The sequence below is a fragment of the Pteropus medius genome, unplaced genomic scaffold (genome assembly GCF_902729225.1).
Source record: "Pteropus medius unplaced genomic scaffold, Ma_sr-lr_union100, whole genome shotgun sequence".
NCBI classification, from domain to species: Eukaryota; Metazoa; Chordata; class Mammalia; order Chiroptera; family Pteropodidae; genus Pteropus; species Pteropus medius.
The window spans coordinates 13641927-13664527 of record NW_024349519.1 but is presented as its reverse complement, the minus strand read 5'-3'; the positions used below and the strand labels follow the sequence as shown (position 1 = coordinate 13664527).

Below are 22601 nucleotides of genomic sequence, written 5' to 3'. Positions count from 1 at the left end.
CGACTAACCCAGCTGCATGCGCCCTTCCCCAGCTCCACTCCTCTAACTCGCGCTCTGCTTGGTGACTGATGCCTGCCACACTTGGTTTGACCGTGGGCCAGGCTGGGCGTCGGAGGACTCGCGCCCCCTCTCCTGCTTGTTGCTCTGAACGCCTCCAGTGGGCCTGACTCTAACGCGCTGGAGCTGGGGAGGCGAGTCAAAGGCTGCTTATTTTGGTCAGATTGAACAGCCTCCGTGACAACAGCAGATTCACTTTGGTTTTTTTCCTTATCCTAGTCTCCGGACCCCACCCTTGTCCCTAAATAAGTAATAAATAGTGAAGTAGTTCATTTTAGTAAAGGCAGGTTATGGAAAATCCTGTACTTGGAGTTGCCCCATTGGGTAGTATTAATTTTATTTTTTACATTTGAGGTTCCATCAGTCAGTTTTATAAAATAATGGTCTAAGGCAGGAAACGCAAACACAGCAAGCACAGCCTTAAATCTGCTGGAGTCTAAAGTGGGATAAACCCAGGGCGCCGTGGCAGAAGTATATTTGGGACTGCTAATGGCTGTACTGTTCTAAGCAGAACACTGCTCAGCTGTTTTGAGTGAGTGTTGAGACATACAGCATACTTGGCTTAATTAAAAGGATTCTTTGATGTGAAAGGGATGCCATTTATTGAGCACCTACTGTGTGCCTGTCCTGATAGAGGCCTTACATATATTATTTCTAATCCCCACATTAGTCTCATGGGATAGTTCTTATTCCATTTCTCAAATGAGAGAACGAGAGGGCAGACTCACTCAGGGTCATGGGTAGGCAAAGTTGGCAAATCAGCCAAGCTGATTTCTTTTTGTACCAGACTACATCTGCATTTTCCTCATTGAGTTACACTGCCACTACATTTGGTTTGTAATTTTAATATGGTATGTTAGAGTTCCTTGTGGTTTACTAAAATCTCATTTGATCCATGAAACAACACTTTGAGGTGGGAACTGTTTTTCCTCTCCGCGCACAAAGAAACAGATTAAGAGAAATTAAATGAGATTCTCAAGGCACAGAGATTTAAAGTGGGGGCGTCATGCCAGACTAGAGTGGACGCTTCTGGCTCCTAGTCTCCTATTGCATCATTACTGTTATTACTGACCACGGGAGCTATAACTCATACAACTCTAAAAATAATTTTGTACGGGGGTAGATGTTAAAAACACCTGATAAATATGCATCGAGGTAGGTATTTTGTAATTAAGATTATTTGAACTCACAAATTCTTGCAGAGTAATTTAAAACTTTTAATTTGTGTACTAAGAATTCTCATGAAATTATCATGATTGGAGTTTTCTAAATCAAGTGATTTTAAAAATAGCATTTCACTAAGATATACTGGGTATTTTAGTCACCTCAGTGACTGTCAAGATCCTAGAGGGGAAAAATGTCCTCTAAGGTAGGCAAATAAATAGAAAAAAGGACCAAAGTTCCTTCGTTCAGTGGTTTTGAATATCATTCATGAATGTGTTTTCTATCTTTTCTTTATTTCAACTTTAAAAAACTTGGTACCAAAAAAGCAAATTGATGAGAAAAAATTTTTTCTCAGTGTCTAAGGCGTGAATGTACAAATTGTGCAACTCTGAAATTTCATGAGCTGCAATTAGGAACTTTACATGAGAGCTCCTTGGGTGTGATACAAAGAGTATTATATACAGCAAGGTCTCTATTCTTTCCAGTCTTCTCATTTATAATCTAGGATCCACCTGAAGTTTGCTTGTAGTGACACCTGTACTGATGACATTTGTAATCTTAAATGTTCTTTCAATAGGGAATATATGTAGCAGAGAACAATTAGTGGAGACGCCCCAAGACAAGTGAGGGGAGTCTCTGAGGGGCCAGGTGAGGACAGACTCTCATCCCAGCGGGGCCAGAGCTGCAGGCAACGTTTCACTGCCTTCCACAGACACCGTGCTTGTTGTCCTCATCTCTCTGTCTGTGGTTGGTCATGGAGCACTCTTCCAAGTTTTCAGGGAGACAAGATGGTGAAGGGCAGAAGCATAAACACTGCACCTGGTATTGAGCCCCAGCTCAGCCACTGTTCACTGAATAACTTCGGGCAGGTCATTTAACCTCTCTAGGTTTCCATTTCTTCATTGATTAAATCAGGATGGTAATAATAATTCCTACCTCTCAGGGTTGTCCTGAGGATTAAATAAATTAAAACATGTTCTAATACTTAGAACAGTGCTGGCTAATGGTAAGCATTCAGCGAGTTAGCTCTTTTTATTAGTGATTAGTGAAGCAATCGTTGGTAGTGGCACTCCTCAAATTCAAAGTGGCTCTCTTTTATCTCTCGTGTTGCAGAATGATCATTTTGGACTTGCTACGGTTCTCAGACCAGTTTGTACCCTGAGGAGATATCAGTTTGGCCATCTCACTTTTTCTGTTCTCAGCCAAGTTGCTGTTAGCAATCTCAGTGGTATTAGATTAGTCCAGTACTTTCTAAATCTCTCTGGAGGTTTATAAAAATTCACTTGGAGGAAAGGAGCCCCCTCAGGATCATTTTCCCTAGAAACATGGGGGTGATTCTGGTCTGATTTATCTCCCAGGGAATACTGAAGAGTTGGCGCTACTTAAGAGACCTGCTGGACCAAAGCAGTACAGGTCAATCCCTGGGCTGAGGCAGAGTCAAACTTGCTTCTAGAATTTAGGCTGAATTCAAGCAGGATCCCCAGACTGATGTACCACCCCATTGATAGCTTTGCATGCTTTACTCTTCTATTTCTCTTTATACGGTTGCCTCTTATCATATGGTACTTATTCATTTTATAAGGGTTACTATCCTATTACCTTGGTATTTGGGCATCACCATTCTCATAATAGAATCTGGGTATATGGACAAATCCAGAGGTTACTTCTTGTTGGCTAATGTTTGGGTGACTTGACAAATATTCAGTGAACTTCTGGTTATAGGCTGAAGAAGCCCTTGGTGATCTATGATCAGAGATTTATTTCCAGTGGAATTTAAAAAAAAAAACAAATAGGTTATTTCTTGCCGATCCATAAGTATAACTCCCCTCATTCTTCATCAGAGAAATGACTGAAGTCTTTTTACTTTAGTAACAAAAGGTTCCTGTAAAGGAAAAAATAGAATGCAGCCACTATGGAGATTGACTAACCTGTAAAAGTACCATTCTCCTCTCAAAATTTTTTATAAATGGCTTAAAAGTTATAAGTCACACCACAATGACAATACAAAGTGAAACAGGATATTTGAGGATGAACTTGGCTGGGTTAGGGGATCCTAGGTAGTAGAAGTTTGTTTTGCATTTTATTCTATCAATGGTTGAGTAGCTAGGACAAGTAACTAGGCATTCGAGGTGGCTCATCATTCCAGAATTCCTACTGATGAAAAATACGTATGGACTGAAGGAATCTAAGAACTTTGGGGCCTTTACTTCTTACTCAAATTAATACAGTTTTGGTGTATGTGAAGCATAACATGTTTGAATTTTGCCTTACTTTTTTCTTCATTCAGTAACATTTGTCAGGGGTGTCCACCATGCTAGGCATTGGTCTAAAAATAACAAATTATGTACCAGGAGGAGATCTCCTGATGGACATGTGCCCTTGCCATATCTGACAGTAATGAATACTTCCAATTAGAAAACTTAACCTAGCAAATATTTTTAAAAGCCCATTTACCTTTCAAAGCATTTTCACTTAGTGATTTATTGGCATTGGCATCTTTACTCTGAAGTCAATTTAAGAGCAAACTCTTGCCTCTCATCCCCAATGGGGATGCTTGGTACTTGTTAGTCTCTGGGCCCTTGTACAGAATATTCTTTTCCTTGTTGTGGTTTTTAGCTTTCCTCACTCTCTTTCCATTGCTTCCATAACCCACCCAGGTGGAATAAAATTCCTGAGACATATACCACATTGATCACATTAGAATGTTTAAGGAAAGGGCTTAAAAGGAAGGGAAGAATATTTCCTTTCCTTAATGTCATTCATAAAACTCATCATACGAATCTGTCATGGTTAAAAGTCTTGTCAAGAATAATTTCTGTAACAGTTATCATATGTTAACTTACTCTAAGGAAGTCAAAATGCAGGTGTATTCGAATTTTAAAAATTTATTTTTAATTTGACTTAATGGAAGAGAAATTGGGTGGTTACTTATTTTAAAGCAGAATATACCCGGAAATTTACATGTAGATAAATGACACACAGCAAGTAAAGAACAGGTATTGTTATTATCTATAATTTATAAGTAGAGAAGAAAAGACATGATGATTTAGCTAAATGATTTGATCATGGTTATGGAAAAAATTAGAAGTGAGGAAGATTGGGCATTGGGGTTTTGGGTAGACCATAAAACAGGTCAAGAAGCTAAAAGTGGTGTCAATTTTCTATACAGCTGTATTGACATCTGAGCAACTTTATCTGGAATTACACTTTTAGGAATATGTTGTATGGTAATACATTATTTTTTATATAATTTAATATAATTCCATAGTTTAATGTTCCCCTTGTGGTACCTCTGAGAAATAATTTTTATTATAGCAACTGTCACAGGCTTGTTAGGAGCTGAGGAATGATAATTACATGGCCTAACTCAATTTATTACAATAAATAATAATAGGAAAATTATCTTATAGGCTCTCCTAGTAAGTATAAAAATAGAATGTAATTGAATTAATTGGGCAAAAAAATTAATTTTAAAAAATAAAAAGGGAATATTAAAGAATTTGGTAACATGTTTTCTGAAAGAATTTTAGGAATAAGGAAGTTTAGTGATTGAACAAAATCATTTGATGCTTAGAATATTAGGAAAAATGTATATTTCAATTCTATTGCTAGCCTCATACTAAGCCAAATACACCAAGATCAAGAAAGTGCTTATATAATGAGTAAGTTATCCCTGAATCATTGATCTCTTTTTAAAATATGGAGACGGGGCAGATCCTGATATTTTCAATCCTGTAGTGTGGATATATTCAACTCAGAAAGTTAGTCTCTGGAAACTTTTGAGATTTCAATTATCATTTGGTTTTATTTTTTTATGATAGAAATACTAACGTAAAGAATTTGGGTGTAGTCAATAAAAAATAGAGAAATTTATTCTCTTTAAGTATACTGTATGTTTATGGGGCTCTATGTATCTCCTGACACATAAAGGTTACCTAGTATGTTTTGAATTGAATTCTTTCTATTCCATACTTGCCATTATCAGACCTTCTGTTTGAACTTGTGAAAACCATTTTTAAATTATGATTTGCAGATAAATTAAAGTTTATTGATAACATTTTAAAGAACTGTGAGGTAATAATAAGGAATGTGCTATTGCTCCCTTTTCGATTCCCGAATTTAGGACACATTAGCTTAGCATTATGGAGATGTTTAGTTCATATTATAAAATATCTACAGGATTAAAAAATGAGGTCATTTGACTTATTTTACATTACCCTAATTAGAACAAATTAAGACAAATTAAGATTGAAGTAGCTGAATGCTTGGTGTCTTCCTTCTGCAAAGAAAGTAATGGTATACGTTTCCCTAATATTTGGTCTAACAGTTTTATAGATAGCCACTAATAAGATGTCCACTTTGAATTTGTTCTGAGGAAATGGACATTTTCTAGACTTTTTCTTGCCTTTAGCCTTGTCTATGACATTTCTATGAAGATATTCTTTAACTGGGTCTACTTGCCTGTTTTACCCTGAAAGGCTGGCATCAGCATTAAAGGTTACACACAAGGGTATGTGAAGAGTTCAGTTGCATATTTCTATGTTGCCGTAGGACAGGAATGGAATCTAGTCATTAAACTTTAATTAGATATCATTTCATGCAAAATATAGTTCATTTTTAGGATCCAGATCCTGGCAAACTAGAGAAATGCTGATCAAAAGACCCCATCAAAATCCAAAGCTGGATAGGACCTAATGATGTATTTTAATCCTGTAGCTATTACTTGCTGTGAATATTCAAGTTGAGGTTTATTACAGTGAGTTCAGAGCTGAAGGTGAACTTTCTTTTTTTAAATGGATGTTGGGAATAGTATTTAAGTCATAAACTATATAAAAGTCTTTTTTCGGAGGCACATCTTTTAGATGGTTTGGATGCTTCCTCAAATCTCAGTGTATTGAGATAAAATTTGGCAGGAGTAACTGTCAGATGCCTGCAGCTCACTCAGTCACCCCAGTTAATTTTAAAATTCATGTGTGTACACTCACACATATGGCAATAACCAAAATATATTTTTCTTTCTGTCTTAGTCTGCTCCATCATGGTCAGCTTCTGGTGAGGGCTCTCTTCTCGGCTTGCAGACAGCCACTTTCTCAATGTGTGCTCACGTGATCTTTCCTAAGTGCACGTGCTTGGAAAAAGGAAGAGATTTCTCTCTCTTCCTCTTCATATAAGGCCACGAGTCATATCACATTAGGACCCCACACTTATGACCTCATTTAACCTTAATTACCTCCTAAAAATCCTTCCTCCAAATTTAGTCTCATTTTGGGTTAGGGCTTAAACATATGAATTTGGGAGGACACAATTTAGTCCACAGCACTTTCAGTGAAGAATATAAATTCATACAACCACCTCAGCGATTCTTATGCTTGATTTACAGCTTATTCATAAAGGCCCTATGGCTTGCATGGAACATTTAAAAATTGGAATGTTTCCGATGAGAATTCTGAGCTAGTAAACTGACATGTGGTAGTGCAATGGGGTGGTGTGACTTTGTGTTCATGCCAGTAGTGAAACATATGGAGGAAGTTTTTTTACTGCATTTACAGATTGCTTCCTTTGTCAAATTTCAGTAAAAATAAAATCCAATAGATTAAGCCAGTGAATACAATTCTAAGGCTGGCTTAGGCATTTCTTTTGCTGCGCTAGTTCTTTAAGGCTTAAGAACTACTGTGTAGTAAATCTCTGCCTTTCTTTACTGCCCTGGGAGTGACTTGCTGCCAGGTTCTAACTGAATGACACCTTGGCTTCAGAGGCGAGGAAATGAGGGTGGTTGGCTGAGCGGCGCAGTTGGGGGATGCTCAGATTTCCAGCAATTAGATGAGCTCACTGGCTTCTGATGGGCAGCGATCTCATGTGTGATGTTTCTAGAACTCAAGGGAAGCCACCGTTATTTTCATTTTTGAAGATGATTCTGAAAATCAGATTTACACTCTTTGTTCTGTGGTATGGGTCATAATAAAACCCTGAGGTGTTTCTACCTTGGGCCTCGTGATGCAGCGGCCTCTAGTAGGAGCCTGCATCTCCTTGGTAGATTCCCCTCTTTGGCAGGACTTCAAGGGCTTATCATAGGATCCTGTTTGTCTAACTTAGAAATCCTGAACTTCGCTCTGATTTACTCTTTCGAGGGCTGCATAAACCCAAACCATCCCAGAGGCATACTATAATATCTCTGGTTTGATTTTTGAGCGTATTTAAAGTTGATGCTCTTTGATTTAATGTTGCTAGAGCCATATCCCCTGCTTAACACAGTGCATCATTGCTGTGTTTCCTGGGCACTGTCAAAAGGCCAGAAAGTGACTGGACATTAGAAAGCAAAGGATTTGTCCATAAAACTCAGATTCTGTTGAAGAAGTTCTGTTGGGGCCTGTTTCTCTTGTTGCAGAAAAATGAACAACTCCCTGCACCTTGCTGGGAGTGCTGTGGGGCTGGGAGAGGCTGCAAGAAACCTTGAGGATGCTGTTTTAGTGGCATCCCACTCAACCTTTATTTTGAAAGTGATTCAGCATTCATTGTAACGAGCCATTAAAACCCCCTTTAAGATAGGTTATTATCAAGGCCTCTCTCGGGTGGAAGATAATGACAGCTGACAAGAAAAGAGGGAGAATTGCAAATGTGTTAACTAGACTCTGACTAGGGACAGAATTTTAGCTTTATTACTAGAAAAAACAAAAAACAAAAACAAAAACAAAACAATACACCAGCTACCTTCTACCTAAAGTATCAGGTGTGGCACACATATCAGGCCATTAGGCTCAAGCTGAGCTTTATCTCACATTTAGCTCTCCCTGGAAAGCTATGAAGGAGGCTTTTTCCAGGATAAGAGAAATAGCATTTTAGTCTTCATCATTTCTGTTGCAGAGTGGAGGGTGCTGCTCAATTAGGGAGAAGAACGCAGGATGACTATGCCCACCTTGGTGAAAGGGTGGAGCATCCAGGGCAATGAAAGGACAAGCTACGACCCTATAAGATGAACACATTATAATCAATGAGAGATATTTCTCCATGACTGCCTACTGCTGAGAGACAGAATTCGACAGTTTTGTTTACATGTTATATGTTCAATAAATTTATTTCTCTCATGCTCTCAGCTAGTCAGATTCTGAAACAGAAGGATCAAATCCATGCAGGTTGGCTTCGTCTCATAATTTTTTTGTGAACAAGTAGTTTAAGATGCCTATTAAAGTGTTTTGACCTGGGTTAAGGGCTTTGAGGCCAAACGTAATTTAAAAAATGAACATAGGGTGACCGTAACTATTGTGTTATAGAACCCTCGATAAATAATTCTCATTCAGTCACTGAATCTAGTGCGTCACAAATTTTTCCACCTCGAGACCTCCCTGAAGCCTCACTCCCCTTCTCCTTGTCCTCACACACACACATCACAAAAAGCTCAGTGTCTAGCTAACCCATGTTGCCATGGAAGGGAAGAGGAGAAATGCTAGAGAGGCTGCAGGCTGCTTGGGGACACTGACCTCATGTTGAAAAGAACAAAACACTTTTCAAAGGAGAAGTAATATTATATATTACTTAACGTTCCATTATATCTTGTTTTGTTGGTATATATATCATTTTTTTTTTTTGTAAAAAGTGCTCTCAATTAGAAAAGCCACTTGATAATATTTGTTAAAGGTTGAACAGGATGGTTCTTTCATTTGCACTCCTGTTACAATGTTATATAATTGAGTTTATATTGATTCACTGTGTAACTTCCATATACTGTACTATTTCTTAAGTTTTTATTTATTGTACAATTTAAGATATATGAACTCAAGAGCATTTATGTAGAATTATCTCTACAATCATTTCTAAAGTGGGACTTATTTTGAGAACCTACTTAATTATGCCTGAGTAATAAATTCCATCTTATAACAATACCTTTGGAGTAGGCTACATTTATGAGATTCCTTTCCCTTCTAAAGATTTGAATAATACCAAAATGAAACAAGTGAACTGTAGGTTGTTTATTTTTCCCACAAATGTGTAGCAATTATACCCCTCCTGTCGATTCATGAGAAATGCTGGAACACATTCTTTCTCTTACGTTCTTTGAAAATTGATTATTTTGCAAAGTAGGTATTTATAGAACTTATTGGCAATTAGTTTCTGATAAATCACCAGAAGAATGAGTTAGGTGGTTGGTAAGCAACAGAACAGAATGCTAGAAAAGAAAGAGTACTTACTAGTACTTTGTCTTTCCATATGCCAGGTATGGTGTCCCCAGGACTTCAGTGTCTGGGAAAGGACACACACCTACAAATAACGACAATACAGTTTAGAAAACCCGGTGCTAAGGTGGTATCCTAAAGAAGTAACACAGTGGATGGAGGGTGTGATTAACCCTGTCCGGGGAGGATCAGAAAAGACAAGGAGAGGGGACTTGAAATTGTAGGAGCGTCTCCAGCTTTGAAATAGAACAAATGTGGGTAGACTCCTGGATCTACTGATTTGTAGCCATTTTCAAAATTTTTGTTTGATTTTTACTTTCCTTTTTTGGTGCGGGTTTGAGTAAGTATGGGCAATTTTATGATTTTTTTAATTATGAAAATTTCTAAGTCTACAAAAGCATATAAAGAATAATAAAAGAATCTCTTATACCTAGGTTTGTCAAGTTTTAATATTTCATCATAAATTTTTTTTTTTTTTAAGAAAGAAAACATTACAATACATTGGAATCACTCGTTTCCTTTCTCAATCATATTTTTCTACCCTAAGCTCCTTCTCCGGAGGTTCTATTATCCTGAATTTGTTATTTATCATACCTGTGCATGTTTTCATACTTTTTAAATAGGTACATACGTATAACCAATAATTAATATAGTTTCATATGTTTTAAGTTTTATATAAATGGTAGCATATTATTTTTGCTTATATTTCTTTTGAGATTTATTCATAATGGTACATGGATACCATTCATTCATCTTCCTATACTATATTTCATTATAGGAATACACAGCAATTAATTTATTTAGTCTTCCGTTGATAAAAATTTAGGTTGTTTCCCAAAATACATATTTTGCAATTACAAATAGTGTTGCGATAGATATTCTGTTCCATGGCTCCCTATACACATATTTCAAAGTTTCTTTAGGGCATATTCCTAGGAATTTAATTATTGGGTAATAAGATATAAGCATCTTCAACTTACTAGATATTGACAAATCAGTACCATAAACCCAAATGTTGTAAATGAGATAATATATGCCAAGTGGGTAATGAGTAAAGGTAGCCTTTCTGGGTAGAGGAGATCCTTGAGCAAGATTTGAAGACTGAATATTACTATGTTCAAAATGATGGAAGGAGGAGTACTACACCAGGGGGATAAAAATGTAAAAGGTCATTTTAGGTCAAAGGCACGATTCATGTCCTATGACTATTAAGCTCAGTTTTCATCTACGACCAACTTTATTGATTCACAATTCTGTTGTTCATTTTATTCAGTCTTTTGAAGATGTAACTGCAAAAATTCCCAGCAGTTCCTATAAAATACAAATCTTACCATGGATATACGAATCTGTGCTATAGTATTGAAATAAGACCCAAACCAAAGAGACTCATTCTGCTTAAATAACTCCACTATAAGTCAAACACTAAGATAGGTGTCAGATTTTCCTCTCAATTTTCTGTGAGTTGGTAAAACACTCAGTTGTGAGATTCATCGATTTAAAATGATGAGCCATTTGCAGTCATATTCAAGTAAGGTTTGGGAACTTATGAATTGTAGCAGCTTTGTCCTGGCACGTCTCTTGCAGACTTTTCTGGCTTCCAGCCTTGCTTGGCAGGAACATCAAGGAAAGCACACTCTATCTATAGGTTTGGGAGTCACACTCCCTTCATTTAGCTGCTGGTCACAAGTTGCAGCCCCTTTTTATCAATTTCATCAGGACAGTTTTCTAATATCTTATAAAGTAACATACGAAATGTAAGTGAACCTCTGCAAAGTACAATGTGTGCTGAGAAACAGTATAGTCGCTGAACAAGCACATCTTCCTACTCTCTCTGTGCTTGTACAGATCTAGCCAAACTATACTAGCAATGCAAATTATAGTGCAACACTGGTTTAAAAATTTAAAAAAATATATATATATAATATGTATATAATATATATATATAATACATATATATAAAATACATATCCATGGGTTTCGCATTCATGTATTCAACCAACTGCTGATCAAAACTATTCGAAAAAAATATTACATTGATGCTGACATGTACTATGTAGTTAGGCCTACAATGGTTGCATCTATACTGAACATGTACAGACTTTTTATCGTCATTCCCTAAATAAAATAGTATAATAGCTATTTACATAGCATTTACATTGTCTTAGGTATTATAAGTAATCTAGAGATCACTTAAAGTATATGGGAGGATGTATGTAGGTTATATGCAAACCCTACATTATTTTATATAAGAAACTTGAACATTTGTGGATTACGTAGTATCTGTGGAGGTCATGGAACTAATCCCTCCTGTAGATACTGGGAGAAACGAGCATATATTTTTGGTTATGGAATAGTTTCAAATCATGATAAAACCTAACACTTCAGATTAGAAAGGATGTATCTTACCATACAAAGGATTTCAGTCTGGTATGTAAATGCTCCTTAATGCTCCACACTTCTTTACCAACCAAGCAGAGATTTTATCACAAGAGAGCTGGTGAATCGACTCAGTGCTGGCAATTACGTGAACAATAATTTCCTTAAGAATTGCCTCATACGTTCTTACAATTTATTTTCCAAAGAGATCTAGAATTTGCAAAGTTCTCCATGACAATAGGCCAACTTTTGTTTTTGATTTAATTAATTAGCACATAAATTATTTATTTTGGATCAATTTGAATGTCTTGGAATACTCACTTATGAAAAGGTCCATACATTTACAGTAATTCAGACATAGACCTGTCAGGTATCAACTCCTCAGGACAATTATAATAATAAATGGAGAATAAAAGGACAATTATAATAATAAAAGGGGGAATAAGATTGTGCAAATATTATAAATGGGCTAAACTTAGATGTGGGTGACCAGGTGTCTTTTCTCTTTAGTCATCTAGAATTACTTTTTCACTGAAAACTTTTCACCTGGATGTCTACCAGCTTTTAAAAAATAATCTCCTAGGTCGTCTTTGCAAAGTAAATATCACAAATTGTTCTCTTCAACCCCCCACAGAAAGATGTGGAAATGAACAAATGCAGATGTGTGTCATAACCCAAATTCTTCCTGGGCCAGGTGGAATTTAGTTCTTGCATGAGAGAGTATTCCTGTCCTAGAGCTCTCTACTGGCAATTTTTACTCTAACAAAAAAATAAAAATAAAAGGAATAAATCAGTGGAGCTCTCAGGTTGTAGATACATAAGGCACATTGGATATTTTCCTGATATATGATAAGCCAAATAAAAAACTCCTTTGCAGAAGTTGCCAGCTATAAAAAGTTGCTAGAGTTTTGTTTGTAGTGGAAAAGAAGCTACTACTTTGGGCTTGGTTTAATAAAACCTAAGAAAAAAATTTTTTTTAAAATTATAATTGGTGTTCTGGCGTTTAATACCTGTACATTAATGTTTCTAACGTCTGGAGACAAATAGTTACAGTTTTCCTCCTCAATTTGATGGCCAGCTCTGCCATAAATTCTTTGGTTGATTTTGAATCTTTATATTTACATGCCTATCACTTTTGGAATTTCCAATTAATATCTGTGCGCTAAGTTTGGCTGAAACAACTAAGCTTTTGTAAAAAGTAATATTAATTTTGGATCTGTTATGGATAGGAAATAATTTTAGCTAAACAACATTTTCAGAAATTAAATGCTCCTCTTTGTGAAACCGTTATAATGTAATCAGAGAAACATATACAGCTTGGCCTGGTTACCAAGACTGGTATTTCCTTAGTAGCAGATAATAAATAGGTTTGTAGCAGAAAGAAAATGAGGCAGAAAAAAGAAGTTTTATAACTCTTAAGTGCTTGCAAACTGTTCACGTCAACATCATTGGAAAGATTTTTGAAAAGTGCGTCCTTGCTATGCAAGCAAAAGTAGCCTAAGTCACTAAATGAAAGGATTTATTTCTTTGACAAATAAGTATTGACTGCTTCATATATGCTGGGCACTATTTCCTTTACATATGCTGTCTTATACAATCCTCACAGCAATTTAAGGAGGAGGCATTGTTGTTATCATTCCACCGATGATGAAACTGAGGTTCAAAGAAGTTAACTTGTATAAGGCCAAAAGCTATAAAGTGATAGAGATGGATTTTGATCCCAGGTCTGTCAGATTCAGAACTAAGACATATTGTTTCGGTCTCTGTGTTTAGGTATGTGGCCCATTTTGCTGTAAAACTTTGTATAGTTTCCCTCTATTGTTTCTTCTTCAGGGCAGGTATATATCATTTATTTATTTATTTATTTAATTTTTTTAGGCGAGGCAACCCTTGGTTGACCTTACAGATTGCAAAGACCTTGTCAGCTTACAATCCCTTATTTTTTATTTTTTATGCCTACAGCACCTGGTCTTCCTAGGTGGTCTCCCATCCAAATACTAACCAGGCCCAACCCTGCTTAGCTTCTAAGATCAGACGAGATCAGGTTTGTTCAGAGTGGCATGGCCGTAGCCTGTTATTTTTTTTATAGAGCCTGTGAGATCTTAGATAACTTATACGGGATATGAGTTGTTGAAATAACAGAACCACAAGCCTCTCATAAGAAACAACCATGAGTCCACCATCTTTTCTTAAGGGTTTGCTGGGTATTACTGATTCATTTTTAAGGGAGGAAATCTTGCTTTAAAGTCTTATTGTTTGTGTTTTGCTAATTACTATATGTCATGTCTGTGGGAAAAGAAGCCATAATGATAAATGCTATGTTCTCCCCAGCTCTTCTCAACCAATGACACATATCTACTTATTTACTTGTTATGGTCTGCCTCTTCACTTTAAAGCATTGGCCCTATCAAGGTGGTGATTTTTATCTCTTCTGTTCACTGTAGTATCTCCAGTGCCTCAAAGAGTACCTACACGTTGTGATGAGTACACAATGAATAGTTGTTAGTGAACAAAATGAGATTATATGATAGAGGGCTACAATTACATATATTATTCATTTCAGCTCAAATTTCAGAGTAAGTTATACTGGCAGAGTTTTGAGGTCATATGAGATGGAAAAAATAGTACAAACTATAATTCCAGGCACATAATTTATGATCCTTAAAGCAAATCATAAACTATTATTTTCTCCATTTTATATATGACGAGACTGAGTTTCAAAGACTGTGACCCTGTCCTGCAGCTTGGACAGTTATTTGGATCTCAAAAACTATGTTTTTCACACTCTTGTCTCAGGAGTGTTACTTCAAGCCAGTCAGCACAGGAGAGGAGCAGATAATGGAATGTTCTCCAAATCTCTGCAGTTTTCGCTTCACTCACAGAGCTATCAAAATTCCATAAGGGAGGCAGCCAGGCCATGTAATGGTTAAGAGCTAGGCTCTGTACTCTGATTGGTACAGCTCTCAGCTCTGGATTTGCTATGTGGCCTTGAGCATGAAAACTTTCTGAGCTTTAGTTTCCTCTTCTATAAAATGGGGCTAATAATAGGAATTACACTATAAGATTTATATGAATACTAACTAGGATAATTTACATAGAAAGCTTAGTTTAATGCTTGGAACCTATATTCAGGGTTCTACTTTCCACAGTTTCAGTTACCTGTGGTCAACAGCAGTCTGAAAATATTAAATGTATAATTCTGAAAATGAACAATTTATAAGTTTTAAATTGGGTGCCATTCTAAATAGAATGATAGTTCTTGTGAGGTCCTGCTCTGTCTCACCTGGCACGTGAATCATCTCTTTGTCCACTGTATCCACACTGTGTATGCTACCCACCCATTAGTCACTTAGTAGCCATCTTGGTCATCAAAACTACTGTTGCAATATCACATTGCATTCAAGTAACCCGTATTTTACCTGATAATGGCTCCAAAGCACAAAGTAATGCTGGCAATTCAGATATAACAAAGAGAAGTTGTAAACTGCTTCCTTTAAAGTGAAAAGGCGAACATTCTCAATAAGGAAATGAAAAATCGTATGCTGAGGTCAACAAGATCTAAAGTAAAAAACGAATCTTCTATCCACGAAGAAAGAAAAAGAAATTTGTGCTAGTTTGCTAAAGAGAGGGAGAGAGACGTCATCCACATAACTTTTATTATGGTATATTGTTATAACTGTTCTATTGTATTGTTAGTTATTGTTATTATCCCTTACTCTGCCTAATTTACAAATTAAACTTTAAACTTTATCATAAGTATTTTGTATAGGAAGAAACATAGTATATATAGGATTCTGTGTGATCTGTGGTTTTAGGCATCCACAGGGGGTCTTGGAAAGTATCCCCTGTGGATAAGGGGAAACTACTATAGTTACAAACTAATCCCACTTAGTAACCAGATGCTTCTGTAAGAGAAGGGACTTAGAGGTGGCAGAAAATGTGGTAGAGATGCAGGGTGTGCTAGAGTATCTCTAATGGGTTTGTGTAAGCTGATTGTGCACACCACTTCCCAACTCTGTGCTCAGTGTCTTCATGTTGGTAGCTTGAAATCAGCCATGGTACAAATATCAGTCCCTCCCCCCTCAGCCAATTGTAGAAATGGTCTAGTTTTGGAGGTGATTGCTTTGCTTTTGCTTGGAGCAGGAGTGAATAATGCCTATCAACAGTAGCAGAGTGCCACATCACACTAATTGATGATTTAGAGATGCTTCCCAAACCACCAACCAGACACTGAAGCTACAGGCTCTGGAATGTGGTCATATTTAAGTAGCAATGAAGACAATGGGTTCCCTCAATCTTAAGGACTCCTTCAATAGCATAGACTAAATTTATTTATGGGGTAACTATTGTTACATCTCATTGTGATGTGTAATAAACGACTCTTCCATAGGAAACTCCACTAGTCTACATATCACTCTAGATTCTTAACCATTCAGATAACCCCACACTAAATGCCAGCATTTAGAAGACTATGTCTTTACTTTAGACTAGTGGTTCTCAGTGTGGCCTCAGAAACAGCAGCACTAACATTACTCAGGAATTTGTTAGAAATACAAATTCTAGGTCCCCATCCCAGACCTATTGGATCAGAGATTCTGTGGACAGGATCTCTGAACCACTAAGTGATTACCAAGTGATTCTGAACCACTGGCTTAGACTTTGTCTTGCCTTAAGGTAGTGGCCATGAGAATCCATTAAAAATGCTTAAGTTATACTAAAATGTTCTCTCCTATCCTTCTGAAATCTTGATCCAATAAACATCCTTTAATGGATTCTCATGAAATGTTCTTTTGGATAGTGTTTAATTAATCAGCAGTTCTCCCGAGAGACCTCATTCAATCAACAGCTTGCAATATGTTTATCATTTGTTGAAAATGATTTCTAATATTCTGGCTTAAATTCTAGTAGATGAAAATTCATAGAAATTCTTTTAAGAAATATCTAGAGAAACACATACAGTTTTGCTGTACCTCTTGTTGATCAATGGGTTGTGCAAACATGAGAAGAGAGTTTATCTTGTTAGTATATTGACTGAATTAAAGCACTTTAAATACAACATTGAAAGTTGATTAACTTACAGAAATAGAGTCACATTTCAGGTACACAAATGACAGAGGGGGATGGAAAGAGGAGAGAAACCTTGAAACGCATTTGACAAGGGAAGGCTGTATTCCCTGGGTAGCCCTGTCAAGCAGCTCTCTCAATAATAAAAGGGAGAAAACAAATAAATAGGAGGTTGTGCGAATGTCACAAGACCAGAATATAAATACATATGACATGGAGAGAAGTAAATACCAATAATTCACATTCTCACAAAATGTTTTAGAGTGATATCTTCTAGCTATGCCAAAATGAGAAATATATATATATGTAAGTAAATCTCTAAGACACTTGTCACACAGTCACCTTTTATTCAAAATGACAACCCTCAAAACGTGCAATAGGTACAATAGGCTGAATAACAAAAACAAAGACAATGTGTGACAAGACTCAGGATTCGGACATATAGCAATGGATTTAACATTCAGAGAACATTTCAACTCTGTTTAACTTCCTAACGCACAAGAGAGAATGCAGTCTTCACCTGAGGAGAAAAAGAATATCTTTAGACAGAATGTGGAATTTAGGACTTAAGTATTCTCTTTACCCTACAAAACTGTAGAAACATGCATCCAAAAGTAGGTTAAAATGATGGTAGTTGTCTTCTCTTTTCCAGTAAAAATCATTTCAAGCTTTTTTTTAATCAATATAATCATCTATCTGTACATGAACTAAATCTTAGCAAGCTCTAAATGGCTAGCAGCTCTTTTAGCATTGGTCTTCCCAATGCCACCCAGTTCATAATTGGCTTTTATCTCAGTAAAACCACCTATCTGCCCCAGGTCTGGGTGTCTGGCCCAAAAGGTACTTTCTTGAAAACCTTATGTAACTGCCTTTTCTCCTGTTCCATGTGCCTCACCTCATCATACTTAACAAAAGCTCTGGCCCAGAATTAGAGAATGATGTTGCAGGTAGGCCTGGTGGGTCTCACTACTCATTAGTATGAGTTCCCCCTTCACTGCCTGGGAAGCCAAAACACCCTGTCTTCCTGGTACATCCCCACCCTGCCAGCTGAGGTCACAAGACTCTTAATCTGACATGAGAAATCTGTTTTTTTCCGCATGGTCATCAAGCCTTCGGTTTTAAGTATTCGATAAATACTACTCTTCTAGAAGTTGCTTACACTAAACCCCCAGTAACCTCTCTCATAAAGAAGTATTGTTTTATGAGGCACAGATATAGGTAAGAAAATGAAATTAACTACCTCAATGAACTACCTCATCTAGAGCCTATTGAGCCCTATCAGAAGGTCAAGAAATTACAATATGTTGAATTAATTCAAGTTTTATAGCAAATACCTTATGCAAAGACATAGAGGTGAAACTTCAAAAAAACAAAAAGGATGGTGATGAGTTTCATAATATTTAGACATGTCACGTTGTACAACTCAAATTGTAAGAAGTGTTTTTGAGATGCTTTCTGTTCAAAAAGTCAAAGATTCTTCATAACTGGGTAAGTTCCTTGGCCCTTTTCTGTTTTCACTAGACTCTCTCTGGATGGCACAGTGTTTCTGAAGATCTCAATTGCTTCATATATGCTGATGACTGACAAATGCATGTCTCCTCTTTCCTGAATTCTAGGCTCACATGGCTGAACTTTGAGTCTATGTGGGCATCATCGTTTTCCACTGCCATTCTGCTCCTGCTCTTGTATTTCCTGTCTCATTAAATATCAACATCATCCACTTGGCAGCTCAAGTCAGGAAGCTAACACTTTCCTGATCCCTCCCTCTCCTTCAGCTCTCACATCTAGTCAGTCTTTAGAGTCTATGTATTCTGCTTCCTTCCTGTCATTCAAGCACACCCATTCTCTATCCCTACTGCTCCCTGTGCTCAGGCTCTCACCATTTCTCCATAGATGAACAGCCTCTTAGCTGGTCTTTCCTCCCAATCTATTCTTCACTGCCAGAAGGCCTATCCTAAAGGGCAAAAGTGATCACACCCTTCCCCTGCTTTAGATGAAATATAAATCTTCTGTGACCTACTTCCTGTCCCCTGCGAGTACACCTTTTGCCTTTTCCTCTCTCACTCTCTGCACCAAAGTTATAGGAGTCTTCAAATGTTTGCTCAGCATTTCTCCATGCTTTCGTACCTATTAGCACTCTCTCTACTCTTCCTTATATCCTTCTCCTAGCTAATTTATTCTTATCTTTCAAAACCCATCTTCCTCTAGAAAGTTTCCCCAAGTCACACTCAGGTTAATCTCCCTTTCTGTGTATTACGGCAGACATGGTCCTAGTACTCGCACAGTATTGTAACTTCATTCTCCTCTCTTACCCCACTAGACTGAGAGTGCGAAGGCTGAGACTGTGATTTTACCTTTTGATTCTTAGGACCCTGGCTATAGTATGCCTTCAAAAAAGTTCAGTCTATTGACTAGGTGAAATCCTCTATAATGAGGTCATATGCTCCTGTGCAACTTCTTGCTGGAAACCAGCCTAAATTAAGGCTATAATGAAGTAGATACTAGTGTTATGGGGAAATTTGTTCCAGCAAGGCAGAGAGTCAGGTTTCTAAGATGCTGGTCAGTGAGTCCTGGTTATTGGAATGTGTCTCTTGTAAAGACAAAGAAGAAAGTCTTGGCAATTGCCCACGTCAGCACAGCAGCCTCTAGGGGCAAAGACAATAATGTGGGCGAGAGTCTGACTCTGTGCCTCTGTGGACAGACACTAACAAGGGAGCACGGCCACGCACTTAGGGGTTTAACTGTCTCCACAGAAGCAGGTTTAGAAGCCTCCATCTGGTTTGTTGCCAATAAACAACAAAAAAGATCTTTCTTTCATTGTTTCAGTTCTGTAAATGCTTAATGGGAGAATACATAGTAAGCCCCTATAGGCCTTATCAAACTTATAACTCAATTAGACCTTTTTTTAAAATGAGTTTTGAGAAAGGACTTCATCTCTGCTTTGGAAATGTAAGCCACATCGTGGACCACGCAAACAACTTCAGTACCATTATTTCCAAATCTACTAGTCTTCTGCTGAAAAGCTGCCTCCCTGGGTCCTATTAGCTTTGTTTTCTACCCAGACCTGTCCAGTCCATGCCATGCTCACATACTTTAAGATTGTGTCTCTCCACTGAGAATGTTATCTACTGCTGTGAAGCCATGCAGCCAATCCTAATGATAGATAACCTTGCAAACAACCTATACTATAAGAACGCTTGGTTTTTGGTTTCACAGCCCATTAGAAACCCGAACAACTTTCAACTTGGGAACCCATTAGGGCATAAGCAACTTATTGATTTTGTAATTTAGGAGTAAATAGGATAGAGGTGTTACCTTAAAATGCTATGTTGGCTTTGTAAGTGAACAGTTCTGCCACCCTACCATGGATGGTCTGTGGTTTGAAGCTGGTCCTAGGGATGAGAATTACAAATATTACCAAACTAGTCATTTAATGACTTGTTAGATAACTCTCAGTCATCCTTGCAACATCTGTCTCTAGGAAAACTGTGCTTATCGGAAAATGAAATATTGTTGCTTATGTTTTCTGTCTTAAAGTAGAACTTAGCAACATTTTAAGGTTTCCAAAATTAAGTGTGCATAGATATGTTTTGATTAGAAACTCTAAATCACAGTTTAAAAAACTCCAGTGCACTAAAAAGAAAATCTGGTTTGACTAACCAATCAAGCACCTTTTCTCTCAAAGTTGCCATTCCTCTCATAAGCTTCCTTTCAGCTCTTCCCATCCCCTTTCCATTGCTGACATTCAAGAACTTGGAAGTTGCTTTCTATTTCTCTCTCTTCAGCGTCCTCCCTTCAGTCATACTATAGCCAAGACGTACAGATTCCACTTCTGCTACATTTTTCCTCTCTGTGCCACTTTCTCTGACTTTGCCTGCCATCATCTGAGGTCTGGCACATCTGATACATTAATCTTGCTTAGATTAGTAAAATAATATCCTCATGTTCTCACTGTCAACTCACCTGACACCACTACTCATTTTCCTGAAAGATGTCGTGAATCATGTCATCTCTGCTTATAATTTTTCAAGGGAGCCCCACTACTTACTAAATCAGTCCTACGATACTAGATTTTCAACCTATCTTTTCTCGTTTTGGTATTTTTTCTAGGTAGCTCTATATTCTGTCATTTCAACTCTGGTTACATGTTTGCTATTCTTTCCACATAATGTACGCAGTCCTACCTCTGTGCTATTGTTTATGCTGTTTCACCCACGCTACTTGTTTTGAGTGCTGGCTCCATTGTTTACTGGCTTTGTGTTTGTTTCTTCATTTATGATATGAGGATCATAATAGCACCTACTTCATAGGGTTTTGTAATTATTATATGAAGAAATCCATACAAAGCCCTTAGAAGAACCCCAGCACAATATAAGTATTCGGGAAATGTTAATGATCATGGTTATTATTATCATCCCTTTCAAGGACCATTTCAAATCCACCTCTTTAGTGAAGCCTTTTTAATTGCCCAACTCGATGTTATTTTTTTCTTCTTTTTGTAGTTCTCTGAATAGCATTTGACATATAATGCCATCCTTCAGAAGAGGGTGTGTACTTATCTTGGCCTGGACTGGGCTATACACTTTCTGAGGCTGAGGAACTTTTATTCACCATTGCATACTCTGAAGGACCTTGTAAAGCACCTGGCACATCTAAAGGACTTAATAAATACTGGCTAAATTGAAAGAACTTGATTTTACTATTTTTAAAACTGTTCTCCAAGCTGAGAAAAAATAGCACATAAAGATAAGTAAATGAAGTAAACATCTTGCTAACAAGGATGTTACTGGTGGAAGATACTGAGATTGATGTCATTAGAGTGTGTGACTTGCCCTGATAACACCCTTTCATTTCTGTTCTCCATTACAGGTCTGCTTAGTGGCCTATCTTGGTTTGTTTATGCTTTGTGTTTCATATCAAGTTGATGAACGGACATGTATCCAGTTTGCTATGAAAGTAAGTTGTCAATTTTCTTTCTCTTTTATCATCGCATAGAAAGAAATATAAGTACAAAACAAAGGAGTGCTTTTTAAGGGGTTGCATATCTGATTATTCTAGAAATTGCATATTTAGGTAGGCCAAAAAATGTTTTAGGAAGGCATTCATCCAGACTTCAAATATAATGCTATTTTTTTTTAAAGTCTTAATTTCCATGAACTGGCTTGGCATGGAGCATATGAAGTCTGTCCTTTTATGCCCTTAAAAGGAATATTGAAAATTCGTCAGTTCGACAAAACACTGTGCCAGGAAAGGATGCCCATATCAGTGCCCACTTCCATGTCTTGGAGGTTATTTGGAATATTTTAATAATGAAGCAGTCTAAGTGCATTTCCTCTCGTAGGTGGGATCACTGAGACAGAAAAAGTACATTGGGTGCATCCAAACAATCTGCACCAAGAAGGGTCTGAGGGCCAAGGGGGAGGAGAGTTGAGATGTGATGGTTTAGCAAGTGTGTGTGCCTTTGTGTGCATGTAGTTTTTCTCTGTTAGAGACAGTGCATTGGGTTAGAGCCAGTTCAGGTACACAGCCTTTTCACTGCAGATAGGATCCACTCCAAAGGGAAACAGAGACACAACCTTTCAGAATCTAGGGAGATAAACACCCAAGTCAGCAATCAGAGCTTGTAGAAGCAAAATTCCTACATTTTCTTTGAACTGCTGTAGCAGAGAACAAAAAGATGTCTGTAATTTTTTTTGTCCACTCACACCATTTACTTTTCTTCTACAAGAAAATACATAAAAACTAGATATTCCTCTGTTCACTAAAACAAGA

The 22601-nt window shown here is 37.2% G+C and overlaps 1 protein-coding gene and 1 non-coding gene across 2 annotated transcripts in view; one reads left to right on the top strand and one right to left on the bottom strand.

Moving 5' to 3' along the window:
* Positions 1 to 22601, top strand: part of SSPN (sarcospan) — a 32083-nt gene that overhangs the window by 428 nt on the left and 9054 nt on the right. The window contains exon 2 of the mRNA XM_039882457.1: positions 21699 to 21785. Coding sequence (XP_039738391.1) covers positions 21699 to 21785 — 87 coding nt within the window. The remainder of the gene's footprint in view (positions 1 to 21698; positions 21786 to 22601) is intronic.
* Positions 13719 to 13837, bottom strand: LOC120618739 (5S ribosomal RNA). The gene has a single exon (XR_005657287.1). It is a non-coding gene; the product is annotated as a 5S ribosomal RNA (ribosomal RNA).